This window comes from Sprattus sprattus (assembly GCF_963457725.1).
Source record: "Sprattus sprattus genome assembly, chromosome: 20".
Lineage (NCBI taxonomy): Eukaryota > Metazoa > Chordata > Actinopteri > Clupeiformes > Clupeidae > Sprattus > Sprattus sprattus.
Window position 1 is genome coordinate 15,852,101 of NC_137918.1, and position 15,000 is coordinate 15,867,100.

The following is a 15,000-nucleotide window of genomic DNA, read 5'->3' on the forward strand; positions in this document are numbered from 1 at the left end:
ACACACACACACACACACACACACACACACACACACACATTCCTCTCTTGTCCTCCCTGGCTGTCCTTACGACGGGAGGATTAGACTCATGCTGTGCGTACTGTGGGAGGGGGGGCTTGTACCAGTGGCTATCACTTTCTCCTGTCAGCTAAGCTCGACCCATCACCATCTGCTCAGAGACAGCCCAGTGGAGATGTGTTGGCGTCCGCAGCATCCAGGTAATCACTGATGCCAGAGTGCAAAGTCACAAGGTCAGAAATGAGAAATATGCTAACCATAATTAATGGTAATAGAAATAATTTTCACTTTTACTTGCCAAGAGTAGCCTAACTCATTTTTGTTTGCATGATGGATGACTAAGTGAGTCACATGGTCAGAAATGAGAAATATGCTAACCAAACGCTGGGTGACTTCTTTGAGTTATACCTAGATAACCAGTACCAACCAATAATAATCACTTTTACTTGTTGATAGAAACTCATTTTTTTTGCATGATGTATGACTAAAAGTGTCACCACATGACTTGGAAACATTATGGTGCCCAAACGCAATTATTGAACTGCCATGCACAACAAGTTAATGCAACAATCTTGATAATCACAACCCTATCTCCTTTTGCTATTAAAAAGGACTCAGTCGTAATAGTATATTAAGTATATTTGAAAATGACCATTATGATGACTTTCTGTAGGACACAATGGTGTTTATATCTCTGTGTGTCTGTCTGCTAAATGTGTGGGTCTTCTATTGATGAATGGACTCTTCCTAGGGGGCATAGTTTGTGAGTGGCCATTGTCACAATACCTACACCTATTGTTGGTTGCACCCCACAAATAAAAATGAATTGAAATGGAGTGGAATTGGGACACCACCCCACCACACCCCACGACACCCCACCCCACCCCACCCCACCCCACCTCATCCCACCCCACCTCATCCCACCCCACCACACCTCATCCCACCCCACCCCGCTTCATGAGTGCAGATAAAGAAAAACAAAACACGCAGAAATACACAAAAGAAACAAAACCTTTCGTGTGATGTGACCCAGGGATAAAGGGTAAGAATGTCATAAAACTGAAGATAAACCATCAGAGGCCTACACGTGCAGTTGAGTCATATATGGGAGAACCAGTTTACGCATCACAAGATGATTCATGATTAAAACAGTTAGGGAATGTATGGATGCGAAACCAACACCCTGGCTCCCACACAATAGCAGAGTATACAGATGACTACGGCCCATTGACTTTTGTTTGAGGAAATCAATGACTTCACGTAGAGCAGTGTCAGGGAGATGAACTGAGGGACTGAATGGTTATTGTGATGTCATTACTAATATTGACTCAGTGTAACAGACTCCAGTAGGCTACAATACATGATAGTCTACTGGTGAACGAGTATTATTCAAAAACACATACAATGAATGCAGAGTCCCAGGCACAGGTGAAGATAAGTCCTATATGACAGCATAAATCAAACATGTAATGCCGTCTCAATTAAAAGTTGAAGTTCAGTCCGAAGGGGTGAAAGGCGTTTTACCGACATTCTTGATGATAGTCCAAATAAAACCAAAATAAGGCCATAGCTATGTCATGCTATCAAAGACGTCTCTATAGGTTGTGCAAATGTACACCAGGTAGCAAGTGGAACAGGAAAGATAAAGGTCTTCTGGTGGGAAGTGGCTTAGCCTTAACCAAGACGAGTCAAAAATGGCACACACACACACGGATATATTCTATCCGCAACCTCAGTAGGCCTACATCATATAAAATGAGAAACTCCTTTCCGAGGTACAGTAAAGTTAACTTGCGTTTATTAAATCCGAGTTTCCCTCTAGCTAGCCCAAGCAGGTATCTGAGTAGTTATCGAAAAAGAAAACGATTCTAAATATTAAAGGAGCACAACAGCATATCAATTAAAATACATAATATGATGATAACTTGCCTAATTCATTTTCTACACCTACAAACTCTTGGATGGCGGTATTAATCTGAGATAATGCCCATAAAATCTCTGTATGAACAGAGCTGTTTGGCTAGCAGCTAGTGGTTAACCGACACATTCTAACAACATAGCCTTACCCTATCTTGGGCTGGCTAAATATAAATTCTAAACAATATCAGCATTGTATCTAAAAATCATAGTTCAGCCACCTTACCTCCAGGGTAGGGGATACATTGTGGCTAACTATTCCTTCACACCGGGGCTCACAGCGTTTCATTGATGGCAACTTTGATTTCGCTAATCAAAGTAGCACATTTGCAAGCAAGCTAATTTTAACATTAGTATAACCAGCTACAATGTTTACCAGCACATTGCCATATATTTGCTAACGTTGGCAAACTACCCTCGCTTGTATAAACAGAAACTGTTAGCCTTATCTGACTACATCAAAACCGCACAACCGCATTTCGCTAGGAACTTTCTACTCGGATAAACCCACAACCTCAAAAGAGAAATATGAAATTAGCTATGCATTAACTTACCTTTTACTAATTGGCAGTATCTGTCGAGCGATGTTACCTGGCTAAATGGCTAACTGACGTTAGCTCAAAGCTAAAATGCACTCCCTATATCTGCGAAAGCAGCAAGCACACCCCTTCTCTGGGGTTCACAATTCACGCTCTACTTATCTGGTTCTTTGAATATCTCACTATTGATTAAGTGTTTGCGTTTCTGTGGATATTTATATATTTAGTTAACAACTAAGCCGGCTGATGTGCTCTAGAGAGAGTTAGCGATAAAACGTCACACACTTTTAAGAGAAAGGGATTTCTTGCCCGAGAAAGGCAAGTAGGAGGAGGTGTATCAGGAAGGCAGCGGCGGACTCTAGACATCCTATTGGCGGACTCACATCAGGCAGGGTCCTCACATTTGGCAGCTACAGTATCCATTGAAACCCATGCAAGCCACGACTTCCTGGTCTGTGGGATAAGGTTGATTCCATGCATCACACACACACCATGTTTATTTAATGCATCGAATTACAGTATTTGCACGTATGGAAGAGCCATCAACAAGCTAGACTATAGTTTATTTACTGAAATCATATCTTACTTTTAATTATTTAATCACTTTATTATTATTAGGACCCTACTTATTATCAACACACTGAATATGGAACAGACATTTTCTATCCTTGACATTTTCTATCCTATGTTTAGAGATTCCACTAACATCTGTCATATTTGGTTTCAATGGAAAGTATGACATGGGTTCACCTACAGTGTGTTGCAGCCTGAAGTCCCTGTGTGAACCCAGTCGAATCAGAATGGATGAGCAACAAAATGTAAAATTGGCAGAACAAATGCATTTCAGCTGCAACTGTACGACACTCAATCAAAATAATTTGCCTATAGGAAATCCTAATATGTGTTGTAGTTCCAGAGTTTATAACAACAAAATAGATACCTGAGAACACCAATGATGTGACAACCAAATTTAGGGCAAAACTAAGTAGCCGTAAGGAATTGTATTGTAATGATAATGCATGGAAATATTTAAATAACTAGTCATTAATCATATCTTTAATTGTGGAATACCTTTCATTTAAACAATTTGTTGACACAGTTTATAGGGTGAAGTCAGGTAAATTGGGCCTTTAGATAAAATGGGCCATATAATGTTGAAGAAACATATTTCTAATTTATTTAAACTGTTGTCACAACACTTCTTGACCTGTATCAAATTATTTGATTAGTCAGAGGTCTCTGGGAAGCGATGGAATATCCTCAGAGAGACACAATATTCATTAACAATAAGTGCTAACACCCTAGGCACTTGACTTCTCCATATACCATTGTAATACTAGATAGATATAAACTTTTATTAATCCCGTGAGGGAAATTCAATTGTCAAAGCAGCAAGGTAGTAGGAATAGGATTCAAGTATACATACATATACAAATAAAATGTATTATTATTATTATATTATTATTATTATAAACATAAAAAAATAAAAAATATTGAAAAAGAAATAAAATAAATAGATAAAATAAATAGACAACATAGTGCAGCTCCGCTGGTGTACATTACATAAAACTAAATGTTTGGTTGTGTTGGTAGTGGAGTCTGATGGCTACTGGCACAAAGGACTGGCCAAGGCGCTTTGTGGTGTGCCGAGGAGGGATCAGTCTGTGGCTGAAAGTGCTCCCCATCTGCTGAAGCTCGTCATAGAGGGGATGGGAGGGGTTCCTCAGGATAGCATCCAGCTTCCTCCTCGTCCTCTCCTCCGCAACTGCTTCCAGGTTGTCTAGTTTTATTCCCACCACGGAGCCAGCCTTCCTCACCAGCTTGTTGATCTTGTTTGCATCCCTCGTGTTAATGTTACCCCCCCCCCCCCCCCCCCCCAACACACCACGCCAAAGATGATGACACTGGCTACTACAGACTGGTAAAACATCTGCAGCAGCCTATTGCAAACTTTAAAGTACCGGAGCCGCCTCAGGAAGAATAAGTTGCTCTGCCCCTTCCTGTAAAGGGCCTCAGTGTTGTCAGTCCAGTCCAGTCCAGTTTGTTGTTAATATGTCCACCCAGGAACTTGTAGTTGTCCACCTCCTGCCCATGGATGGTGATAGGGGTCGGGGCCCTCTTCTTGCTCCGCCGGTAATCCACCACCAGCTTACTCACCGTGTTTGTAGCTGTCTGGAGGCTGAAATTTGCTGACTGGAGGTTTCTCTGCAACATCTGTCATGCAAGCATGTTTACTTCTTGTTGTTTTGTAAGATTGTATTTCTTTTACTTACCAGTGAGCAGATGGTCACTGCTACAGAGTTAGTGGTCATATAGTAAACCTCAGAACAAAAGGATGTTGGCATATTATGAGTTCATCCCATCCATATTGAAGGATAAAAGGCAAATTTGAAGTCTGAACAAGACACCAAAACTAAGTTTGTTGAGGGCCAAAGTCCTCAATGACATGCATCATTAAGTATAAAAGGAGGTTGCGCCTTAACTGAACCTTGTATTACACTCTATGCTCCACATGCTATAGATTCCTCTGTCTTATGAGAAACACTTTAATATCTGTGCTTCTGTTTTTGTCTCCAGTTATGAGTTCATATGCAGTTGACTGATGAATACTGGCAGTCAAAGTTATTTATTATTTGAGAGACGTGTTAACAATGCACACAGTCAACGAATGGTAATATTTTCACTTGCAAATTTGTATAATTGCTGCTATCTAATAATAATATTTGGATATGCTTTCGTTATGCGAGAAAAACTAAATTGAGATTCAATGGATGACAACAACTTAATGAGCTTCATTAATAGATAATTTAGACCCCGTGAAAACAACGCCTTACTAAATTATCGATTAAAACTTCCTCGAAGCCCTTTGCTCACAGTTTCGAAAATACCTGTCGTTCACCCTTGAAACGGTGCGCACCGTTTTCGGATTGAACGTGCCCCAGGCTTAAACTGACAATCGAATAGTCGCGCTCTGATGAGGTAAGATTGCGTCACACGTGTTCGTGCGCACGGCAGCGCCATTCAAGTATTGACAACATGGCTACAGTACAAGTCAGTGAAGCTGAAAAATTGTATGTTCTGCATGGTGTACGGGTAAGTCTTTTAACTAATTCGAGTCACGGATTTACAGTGTTATCCTTCAAGTATTTGTTGCCTGGACTTGGCTGTAGCTTATGTTTTTGGCGATAATACCCATGGAGAAACATACGATGCTGCTTGTGCGAACGTGTGACCAGGTCAGTGACTGTTCTTAGAAACTTTTCTTCATCAGGACGATTTACGAGTTGATGGACGGGGATGCGAGGACTACAGACACGTGGAGGTCGAGACAGATGTTGTGTCTAACACAGATGGTTCCGCAAAGGTTTCTCTGGTGAGTCAAAATAACACTAATCGTGAAAGGCGACGAGGCAACATACATACATACATCTGTGTGAGTGTGGGTTGTAGCAAAGGCCTACGTGCTATGAGTTCAATCTGAATAGTATTGTCATTTGTGTGTGTGTGTGTGTGTGTGTGTGTGTGTGTGTGTGTGTGTGTGTGTGTGTGTGTGTGTGTGTGTGTGTGTGTGTGTGTGTGTGTGTGTGTGTGTGTGTGTGTGTGTGTGTGTGTGTGTGTCATGCTATGTCGATGGACTCTCAAAGTAATAACCTTCTCTTCTCTACTCTGGTTATAAATGTGTTCAGGGGCATACAAACGTTCTGGTCGGAGTCAAAGCAGAAATAGGAAAGCCAAAACCCATGGTGCCGGATGAAGGATACTTGGAGTTCTTTGTTGACTGGTAAATATTATGCAGTAATGTATTGCGAATCACCTTTCATCCTGTGACCCAAGTCTTAACTGTATCTGGTTCAGTGACGGAGGTGTTGTTGTCTCATAAAAGCATAGCCATGGCAGTCATGGATAGCAAACTCTGACTAAAGGCATTATAGGATAAATGCCATCATGTAAACGTACTGTGTAAAGTTAAACTGAATCCCCCCCCCCGTTCCTTTGTGTTCAAGTCTACAATTTCCCACAGACATGAGTCTACAGCACTGAATGTGATATATGACCACTGTTTAATATTCATCAAGCTTAATAATCTTTACCGTACCCCCCCTGTTATTGCAACTTTCAGCTCGGCCAACGCCACTCCAGAGTTTGAGGGTCGAGGGGGCGAGGGTCTTGGTATAGAGCTGAGCAACACCCTGATGAAAGTGTTCGGGAACAAGCACAGCGTGGACTTGAAGAGTCTCTGTATCAGCCCTGGAGAGAACTGCTGGGTCCTCTACGTGGACGTACTGGTGAGTAGGACAGTGGGTGTATCACAAGTCCTCCTATTCATAGCCCCATCTTTTAAATGTTTAAAAATGCTTATTATAAGGCTCTGGCTCTACCACTGCGAAAAGATAATGACCGCTGTCATTGGCAACGGGTTTTGTGCTTCTAATTCACCTCTTTCATATCATTCGGCCAGAAGTCAGCAAGTAATGGGTCTGCTGCGCGTCGGGGTGTTGTTCGCCCCGTTGGGAATTATTTTGGGGGAATGACCTCTGGACAATACATTATCCCTTTCTTAACATAGGTGTGGTTTATGGAAATCCCACATTAGGATCCAAAACAATGATTCCATCCAGTTTACAATCTTACCTGCAAATAGTCACTGAATGGCACAGTCTGTAGCCTACAGCAGATTTCAGTATGCTGAAACCTAAGTTCATGAGTATCCTGCTAGTATGGAGGAATTGTATTGCCATAATTGACATAAACTCACCATAGGTGTGGTTATAAAACGCTGCCGAATGAGAAAACAAATGCATGATTTGTATTTTCACAGCTCCTGCAGTGTGATGGAAACTTGTTTGACGCCATCTCCATGGCGATCAAGGCAGCCCTCTTCAACACAAAGTGAGAATTTCCTTTTTGTATTATTCCCTTGACACTATACTCTATGGCTTAAAGTAACAGTATGCAACAATTGTACTTCAGGGTTAGGGTTAGGATAAGCAGTTTTACCTTAAAATAACATCTGGAAAAAAATTGCGGCGCTACAATTACTTTTAATATAGAGAATCGCCTCCGTGCCATTGCCATACCAGGGTCCATAGGCATATAACCGCTAAATGTAAGATTGCCTTATGCCGCCCGGCTTTCTACTGTCTGCCAAACTAGTAAGTAGCTTATTTTCTGTCTTGCTTTGTCTTGTGTTGCACTTGCTTGATGTTTGACTGTTTTAGGACAGTTGTTGACTAACTAGTTTGTCATAATGTCAAAGTCAGTGCATTTCAAGAGATTTCGTTAGTTTTAGCCGCTAGCATATCGTTAGCGAATAGCAATTGATCCGGAATGCTTCTTTAATGTCATGGAGATTAAAAACACTGTTACCAGGTGAATGCTTCTCTGTAAAAGTGATTACTGCATCATCTGCTCTTCCATGATGAAGGATCCCTAAAGTGCACATATGTGAAGATGAGGACGGTGGAAAAGAGATCGAACTGTCAGATGACCCATACGACTGTGTTCGCGTCAACGTAGAGAACGTCCCCTGCATTGTCACCTTGTGCAAGGTACGGTGTCATGCGTTCTGTCACCCACAGAATTGTTGTTTTTGATAATTATTGTGCACATTTAACCGTTTAGCTCCCAGATTATATTTCTAAAGCGCTGTGTTCCCTTTAGACAAAGTCCAAAGTTAACCTGCTGTGGTTTATATCAGGGAGTGATTCTTTTCTTAGCTGCAACCTGAACTTGTTGTCAGCCTGTGACCACATGGTTATGTTACCACGTTAGTCTGTATGCGTTGTTTTTGTCCATGTGTGCCTCGCCCTGTGCTGTGCAATATTTGCACAAAATGTTTTCTCCGGGGGGACAAATGGCCAGTTAACGTGCTGATATAGGACTTAAGATGTATAGATGGTTAGTGAACTACTAAATCAGTGAATTCTAGAGGATAAATTAAATATATTTATAATTTTAAGTAATCATCAGAATCAGAAACAGATTTATTGTCAAGTAGGTATACGCCTACCTGAAATTTGCTCTGGTGTATGGGTGCATACAGTAAACTTAAAAATATAAAAACATAAAATCATAATGATACTGATTTATCTATTTATCTCTTTAACGCCTGCCTTCCTTGAAAGAAGGTTTGCCTTCTTTTTCATGTGGAAACATGAGGAGCTGTTCTGGATGGCCAAATTGCTGATTGATATGTAAATGAATGCAAATGGTGTACGTGTGTGTTTGCATTTGTTTCTCCCATCACAATTAATGCACACTGTAATATAGGGCCAGATCTATCCTGTACCTGTAAACACCCCACTCCCTGTGTACATGTTCTCCCTATGTGTATTGTGTGTATTGTATTTATTGTGATTCATGTATGTATGTTTGTGAGTTACGTGTATAAGCTACTGGATGACCTTAATTTCCCTCGGGCTTAATAAAGTATCCATCTATCTATCTATCTATCTCCCATCACAGATTAATGCAATTGGTATACGTGGACCAGTCAAAAGTTTGGACACACCTTGGACACACAAGTGTTTTCTTTACTTTTATTATTTTCCACATTGTAGATTAATACTGGAAAAGTTTAAACTACGAAAGAACACATATGGAATGATGTTCTAAACAAAAAAAGTGTTATCCACCATGTAGAAAATAACAAAAGTAAAGAAAAAACGTCTTAAAAAAAAGAGAAAGTCTGTCCAAACTTTTGACTGGTACTGTACGTGTGTGTTTGCATTTGTATCTCCCATCGCTGATTTCTCTATTTATCTCTTTAACTCCTGCCTCCCTTGAAAGACGGTTTGCCTTCTTTTTAATGAGGGAAAATTAAGGGTTGTTCTGGATGGCCAAATTGCTGATTGATATGTAAATGAATGCAAATGGTGTACGTGTGTGTTTGCACTCATATGTAGTTCCACGTTGGTGGAACGAACTGCCTAGCTCTACCAGAGCAGGGGGCGTCCCTCTCTACCTTCAAGAAGCTTTTGTAGACCCAACTCTTCAGAGAGCACCTCCCTTCCTAACCTTGGCTTAACTTGCACTTATGCAGTGACAGTCCCGCACTTCTTTTTCTTTCCATGTCGTTTTCGATTTCTTGGGAAAAAAAAGCAGTATTTATTGTTACACCAGGTTTTATTGCTCTTAGCTTGACTGTTCTCTCCCTTGTACATCGCTTTGGACAAAATCGTCTGCTAAATGACTAAATGTAAATGCATTCGTGTCTCCCGTCACAGATAGGCCACCGGCACGTGGTGGACGCCACCCTGCAGGAGAAGGCGTGCTCAGTAGCCAGCCTGCTCATCTCCGTCACACACACGGGCATGGTGACCTGCGTCAGGAAGGTGGGGGGGGGCAGCCTGGATCCAGAGAGCATATTCGAGATGACTGAGGTCAGTCGAGTTTGATGGTGTGTGTGTGTGTGTGTGTGTGAGTGTGAGTGTGAGTCTGTTGTCTGTGTGTGTGTGTGTGTGTGTGTGTGTGTGTGTGTGTGTGTGTGTGTGTGTGTGTGTGTGAGGTGTATAATGCTGTGTGTGAGTGTATCGAGATGACTGAGGTCAGTCAAGGTTGAGTGATGACACAGCACTTTCCCCACCATCTGCTGGTGACATAAAGCGCTGAGTCGGTCTATAGGGGTCGGATCACTGTGCGTTGGAGTACAGCATGAGGTCATCTCTAAAGGGAACAGCCGTTGTTGTTTTGTTTTAACGAGGCGGTGCAGATTTGTTTAATGCAAATGAGCGTAGGAGTGAGAAGGACCAACCCAGGGCAGAATATCTCTGAGTGCTGAGGTGTTATTATTTCATTATTTCCCCTGCCCTTCATTTAACCTACGCCTGTGGCATCTGTTAGTCCTTTTATTCGTGTATATATTTGTATTGGCAAGGGATATCCCTGGCTGGAAAGCACTTGGAGTCAACTTCTGCTGTTTTTAAATGCGCCATGAAAAAAGTGGCAGTCAGTGAAATTGACCTGACTTGAATTGAATTGTTCCACATCATGCCATCTGAAGAATAGACATTTTAGGATTACAATGATGTTTTACTCCCTGTGCTAATATTGAGGGGTCTTAACCTGAAACTGTACAGGAAGAATGTGCTTTACCTGAAACATTAGGCTCTTTGGAATAAGATTATTTCTAACCCCTAAATTAAGGGTTGCGCACAGATAATCGAATATCCAGATCAATACTTAATACTAATACCAAAACTAATACCTCTATTCAGGTATTATGTACAAGCTTTGAAAATATGGAATACTTTACAAATGTTACTTCAGATAATTACATTACATTGTTCATTTGTGAGCATGTGGTATGGATCACTCACAATAGAGATGGTATGCTTACCCACGATGGTTTGGCACTATGCACCAATAGGGTTATACTGCTTCTACATTCTACACACACACACACACACACACACACACACACACACACACACACACACACACACACACACAGACACTACATCTTCCATTTATTGAAGCCTTGTCTCCACACTGACAGATATACGAATATCAAAAATGCTTAGTATGCATACAACGAGTACACACACACACACACACACACACACACACACACACACACGGTGTCTACACTCACACTTAGTATGCATACACCGAGTACAGTTTGTAGGTGTTCAGGATCTTTGTTTTAGATTCCCCAGACAGGATGTGCACTAACGGTGTGTTTTTTTTTTTTTTTTAAGTTTTATCACAGATACAGAGAAACAGAAAAGTAAACACACACACATTGACAAAAAAATAATAGTACAAAAACAAAAAAAACATGAACATACTGGATTGCATTGATTTTACAGAGTTATCCTTGAGACATACGTACATATTTTTCAAACATCGACCTGTCATTGACATTTAAATAGAGTCCATTTCACCCACTTCTCTGCACAATGTTCTGCCTGTAATCGTAATCTACGCACTAACACACACACACACACACACACACACACACACATGTGCCCTAACAGTGTGTTTCTGTGTTCCACAGACGGGGAAGCGGGTGGGCAAAGCCCTTCACGCCCCCCTCATGGAGCTCCTACAGAAAGAGGAGAGCCTGGGATCAAAGAGACAGAAAGTTGGCTTCCTAGGGTGAAACGGTGCCCACCACCCACCCTGTCAGTTTGTACCCATTGTTTTGCTTTTTTTGTAATAAAATATGCCCACCTTTTTGAAGACTGTTTTGATTTGACCTTGTTTTGAAGCTGTTTTGTTCTGTGTGTGGCTTGTGAATGATGTCCTGCTGAGGGGCTGAAGTCACAGGATGAGAACCATGAATAGTTCTATTTAGTTCTATTTACGCCTGCCTGGCTGACTTGGGATTATGCAACTCATTTTGGAAGCTGGTTTAATGTTACGGTCAGTGGTTAGAAATCTAAGAAGTGTTTATCCACACTTGAGCCTTAAGATGGTAGGATAGAGTCCAGTTCTCTTCTCTCTCTCTCTCTCTCTCCCTCCCCCTCTCTCTCTCTCTTTCACTGTCTGAATATATCTCAGTGTTTGTGTTATTGACCATGGGAAAGACTAGTCTAATGACATAAACTACTCAATATGGGTTAATTACATAAAAGGACATTTGGAAATAATGAATGAGTAAAATTAGCAAAGAGATTCAATTGAAAGCAGTGCCTGTACCCTGGGTTTAAAGTGTCTATAGCAGCCAGGGTCCTTAATGACCTAACCTCAGGAAATGGGCTGTCTGGAAGGGCTTGTTCCTGGCATTCAAAAACTCACGCCAGTGGAAAGATGGAAAGTTCAAAAGACGGCAGACGCTGGAACAGGTTCCCTCAGACGCTGAAAGAGTCGCTTATTTACAAAGTGAGGACAGAATAAAATACGAATCTCCTCCACATGTAGTCACATGTCTTATGTTGTTATATATTAGGTGAACATCTTCCACAGTAATCCATCTAGACGTGGATTTAAAGATCAAATAACAGAATATCAAAGAACTGGGTATAGAAGGTAAAACCGCCATTCATTGCTTCAACCAGGGACGTGCACAGGAGTGGGCTAAGGTTGCTCGGGCAACTGCCCGTTTGCCCTCCTCGCCTTTAGTTGCCCCTCCGAAGGAAATATATATATTTGCGATCAGATGACGGGGGCGTGGCAGTGGCGGTGACAAAAAATAATGAGTTGCCCCTTTTACCCAGGGCAAAGCAACTGCCCTTCAAAATTCCTGTGCACGTCCCTGGCTTCAACCTCATGGCTATGTTACAAACCCAAATCTAGTAGGTTGATGCCAGGAGTACACAAAGTTTCTGAACCTTTATAATTATTTTCAGTATAGTGCAAGTATAGTACAACCTTCTGTAGCTGACCTACTTGGCAGTAAAAACCTTTCTGATTCTGATTCTATACTTTCTATTTGTATCTATCATTCTCCCAGTGCATCAAACTTATGATGTGGTTTCTTTTCCACACTTTACCTCACCAGTTAATCTACAGGATCACTTTTTGAATAACACTATGCACTGATGGCCAAACCATTAGGACATCTCTTGAAGAGGACTGGTGCTGATGAGAGACAGACAGCCGTACCTCATCCCAGAGACAGGAAGGGACATGCCCAGTCTGGGCGTCTCTGTTCTGCTCCGTCCCTGCGCTCTGCTTTGCCACGTGTCGGCTGCACAGGCTGTAGACTCAAACCTCAAAGGAGCAGATGTGCAGCTTTGAACAAAACACTTCCCCTCCTAAACCCCTGGCTTCGGTGCAGACAATCCAGGCAGATGGACTCTCCAGTAGAATAATGAAGCTGTTCTAGAGACCCCCTTTCCCAATGTGTATGTAGAAATGGACAATATAAATCAGACGCACTGGACTTATAACTCTCCCACACACACACACACACACACACACACACATGGCTTCGGTGCAGCCAGAGACCGTCCAATCCAAGGCAAACAACACCCACCGGAGACATTTAGCCTGCCACAGAAGAGACCATGACAGACACAAAACAAAACAAACTTCTTCTTAACGTCATTCTCTCAAAATGAGGTGCATGAAGAATGTCTAGTGTTGAATACAAATCGATAACTAACTATGACCATCTTTCACGGTTGAAATCGATAACTAACTATGACCATCTTTAACGATCGATAACTAACTATGACCATCTTTTACATCGATAACTAACTATGACCATCTTTTACGGTTGAAATGTTATGTAATACATATTATGTTTTGTTTGAATGTGTGTTTCTGTACTAGACACAGAGTAGACACATGTAATCCATGCTGGTGCATTCATGTCACATGGTAAAAGAAAACAGTATCTGATGATACTTCCCCCACATGAAAGACAGAGTATCCCCATACCATCTGCTTAATGTGAAATGCTTTGTCATCCACCTGTTATGCAAGCTGATCCATGTGTTTGTGTTACTGTGTGTGTGTCTGCATGTGTGTGTGTGTGAGAGAGGAAGAGCGAGCAAGAGGAACACAGTGTTGTGAGTATGTTGGTGTGTGTTTGTGCCAGAGAGGGAGGTCACGTGTGTGTGTGTGTGTGTGTGTGTGTGTGTTGGCCCAGGGCAGGCAGGCAGGCAGGCAGTTGTTTTCGATTACAGTAGTTTTCCTCTTTGTGGGAAAAGTGTGAGATGAATATCCAAGGCTCTGCAGAGAGGTTTCTTTCTGTCTTGAGTATGTTGGTGTGTGTGCCAGAGAGGGAGGTCACATGTGTGTGTGCGCACACGTGTGTGTGTGTGTGTGTGTGTGTGTGTGTGTGTGTGTGTGTGTGTGTGTGTGTGTGTGTGTGTGTGTGTGTGTGTGTGTGTGTTCGAGAAGGGCCCTGCCCCAGTGGAGTGTGAGATGACTATCCAAGGCTCGGCAGAGAGCGCCTCACTCCCACAGCTGCAGCTATGGACCTCAGAGGTACCTGTCTCCTGTTCGGACTTGTGCTCCTCACTCACCTCTCATCCCAACAGCTGTTGTCAAGGAAGAAGCTGGTGAAGAAGGGTAAGATACCCCCACTGGGGCAGGACCCTTCTCGAACACAGACACACACACACACACACACAGACACACACACACACACACAACACTGTGCACAGTATTTACACACGAGAGAAGCTGGTGAAGAAGGGTAAGATAACACTGTGCATAGTATTTGACAATTGAATTGGGATTAATAAAAGTTTATCTATCTATCTATCTATCTATTTACACACGAGAGAGGCAATGCATGTATGACAACTGATGGTTGACCTTCGATGCACAACAACATGGGCATGTTTTATGCAATGAAATTGCTTTTTACTAAAATTGATTAATGAAGTGGTCAGAGTATGCTTGTGTACAGTTAACTCTATTCACTTTCTATAAAATGATCAGTTAGTGCAAGTAGGTTGGTCTTGCTTTACCACTGTTGTGACTTCCACATCTGTGCCATATTGATATTTTTTTTAAAGATGTTTATGAATACTTATAACGTATTGAAAATGCATATAAAAATGTAGAAATTACTGCTTTAAGATTTGCAACATTTTGAATGTTATGAAATGCAATCAGCACTCCGTGG

General features: G+C 41.7%; 3 protein-coding genes across 3 annotated transcripts in view; 2 read left to right on the plus strand and 1 right to left on the minus strand.

Moving 5' to 3' along the window:
* Positions 1-2,572, minus strand: part of zdhhc3b (zDHHC palmitoyltransferase 3b) — an 11,024-nt gene extending 8,452 nt beyond the window's left edge. The window contains exon 1 of the mRNA XM_080859011.1: positions 2,490-2,572. The gene's annotated coding sequence lies outside the window, so the exon portion shown is untranslated. The remainder of the gene's footprint in view (positions 1-2,489) is intronic.
* A 2,917-nt stretch (positions 2,573-5,489) lies between these two features.
* Positions 5,490-11,608, plus strand: exosc7 (exosome component 7). The gene is made up of 8 exons (XM_080858939.1): positions 5,490-5,567; positions 5,746-5,847; positions 6,161-6,255; positions 6,595-6,760; positions 7,294-7,364; positions 7,900-8,023; positions 9,701-9,856; positions 11,473-11,608. Exons 1-8 carry the CDS (start codon positions 5,511-5,513, stop codon positions 11,575-11,577), a joined length of 876 nt encoding a protein of 291 aa, XP_080715065.1. The 5' UTR covers positions 5,490-5,510; the 3' UTR covers positions 11,578-11,608.
* A 2,733-nt stretch (positions 11,609-14,341) lies between these two features.
* The window catches only part of clec3bb (C-type lectin domain family 3, member Bb), a gene marked incomplete at its 5' end in the record, with an annotated part of 2,219 nt that continues 1,560 nt past the window's right edge, over positions 14,342-15,000 (plus strand). Inside the window, one exon of the mRNA XM_080858843.1 lies at positions 14,342-14,438. Coding sequence (XP_080714969.1) covers positions 14,342-14,438 — 97 coding nt within the window. The remainder of the gene's footprint in view (positions 14,439-15,000) is intronic.

Excerpts from the sequence above, each read along its gene's own strand:
- exosc7 (XM_080858939.1), top strand. The coding sequence starts at position 5,511 with ATGGCTACAGTACAAGTCAGTGAAGCTGAAAAATTGTATGTTCTGCAT. Across the intron at positions 5,848-6,160 it reads GTTCCGCAAAGGTTTCTCTG|GGGCATACAAACGTTCTGGT; the intron begins GTGAGTCAAAAT and ends AAATGTGTTCAG. Across the intron at positions 8,024-9,700 it reads GCATTGTCACCTTGTGCAAG|ATAGGCCACCGGCACGTGGT; the intron begins GTACGGTGTCAT and ends CTCCCGTCACAG.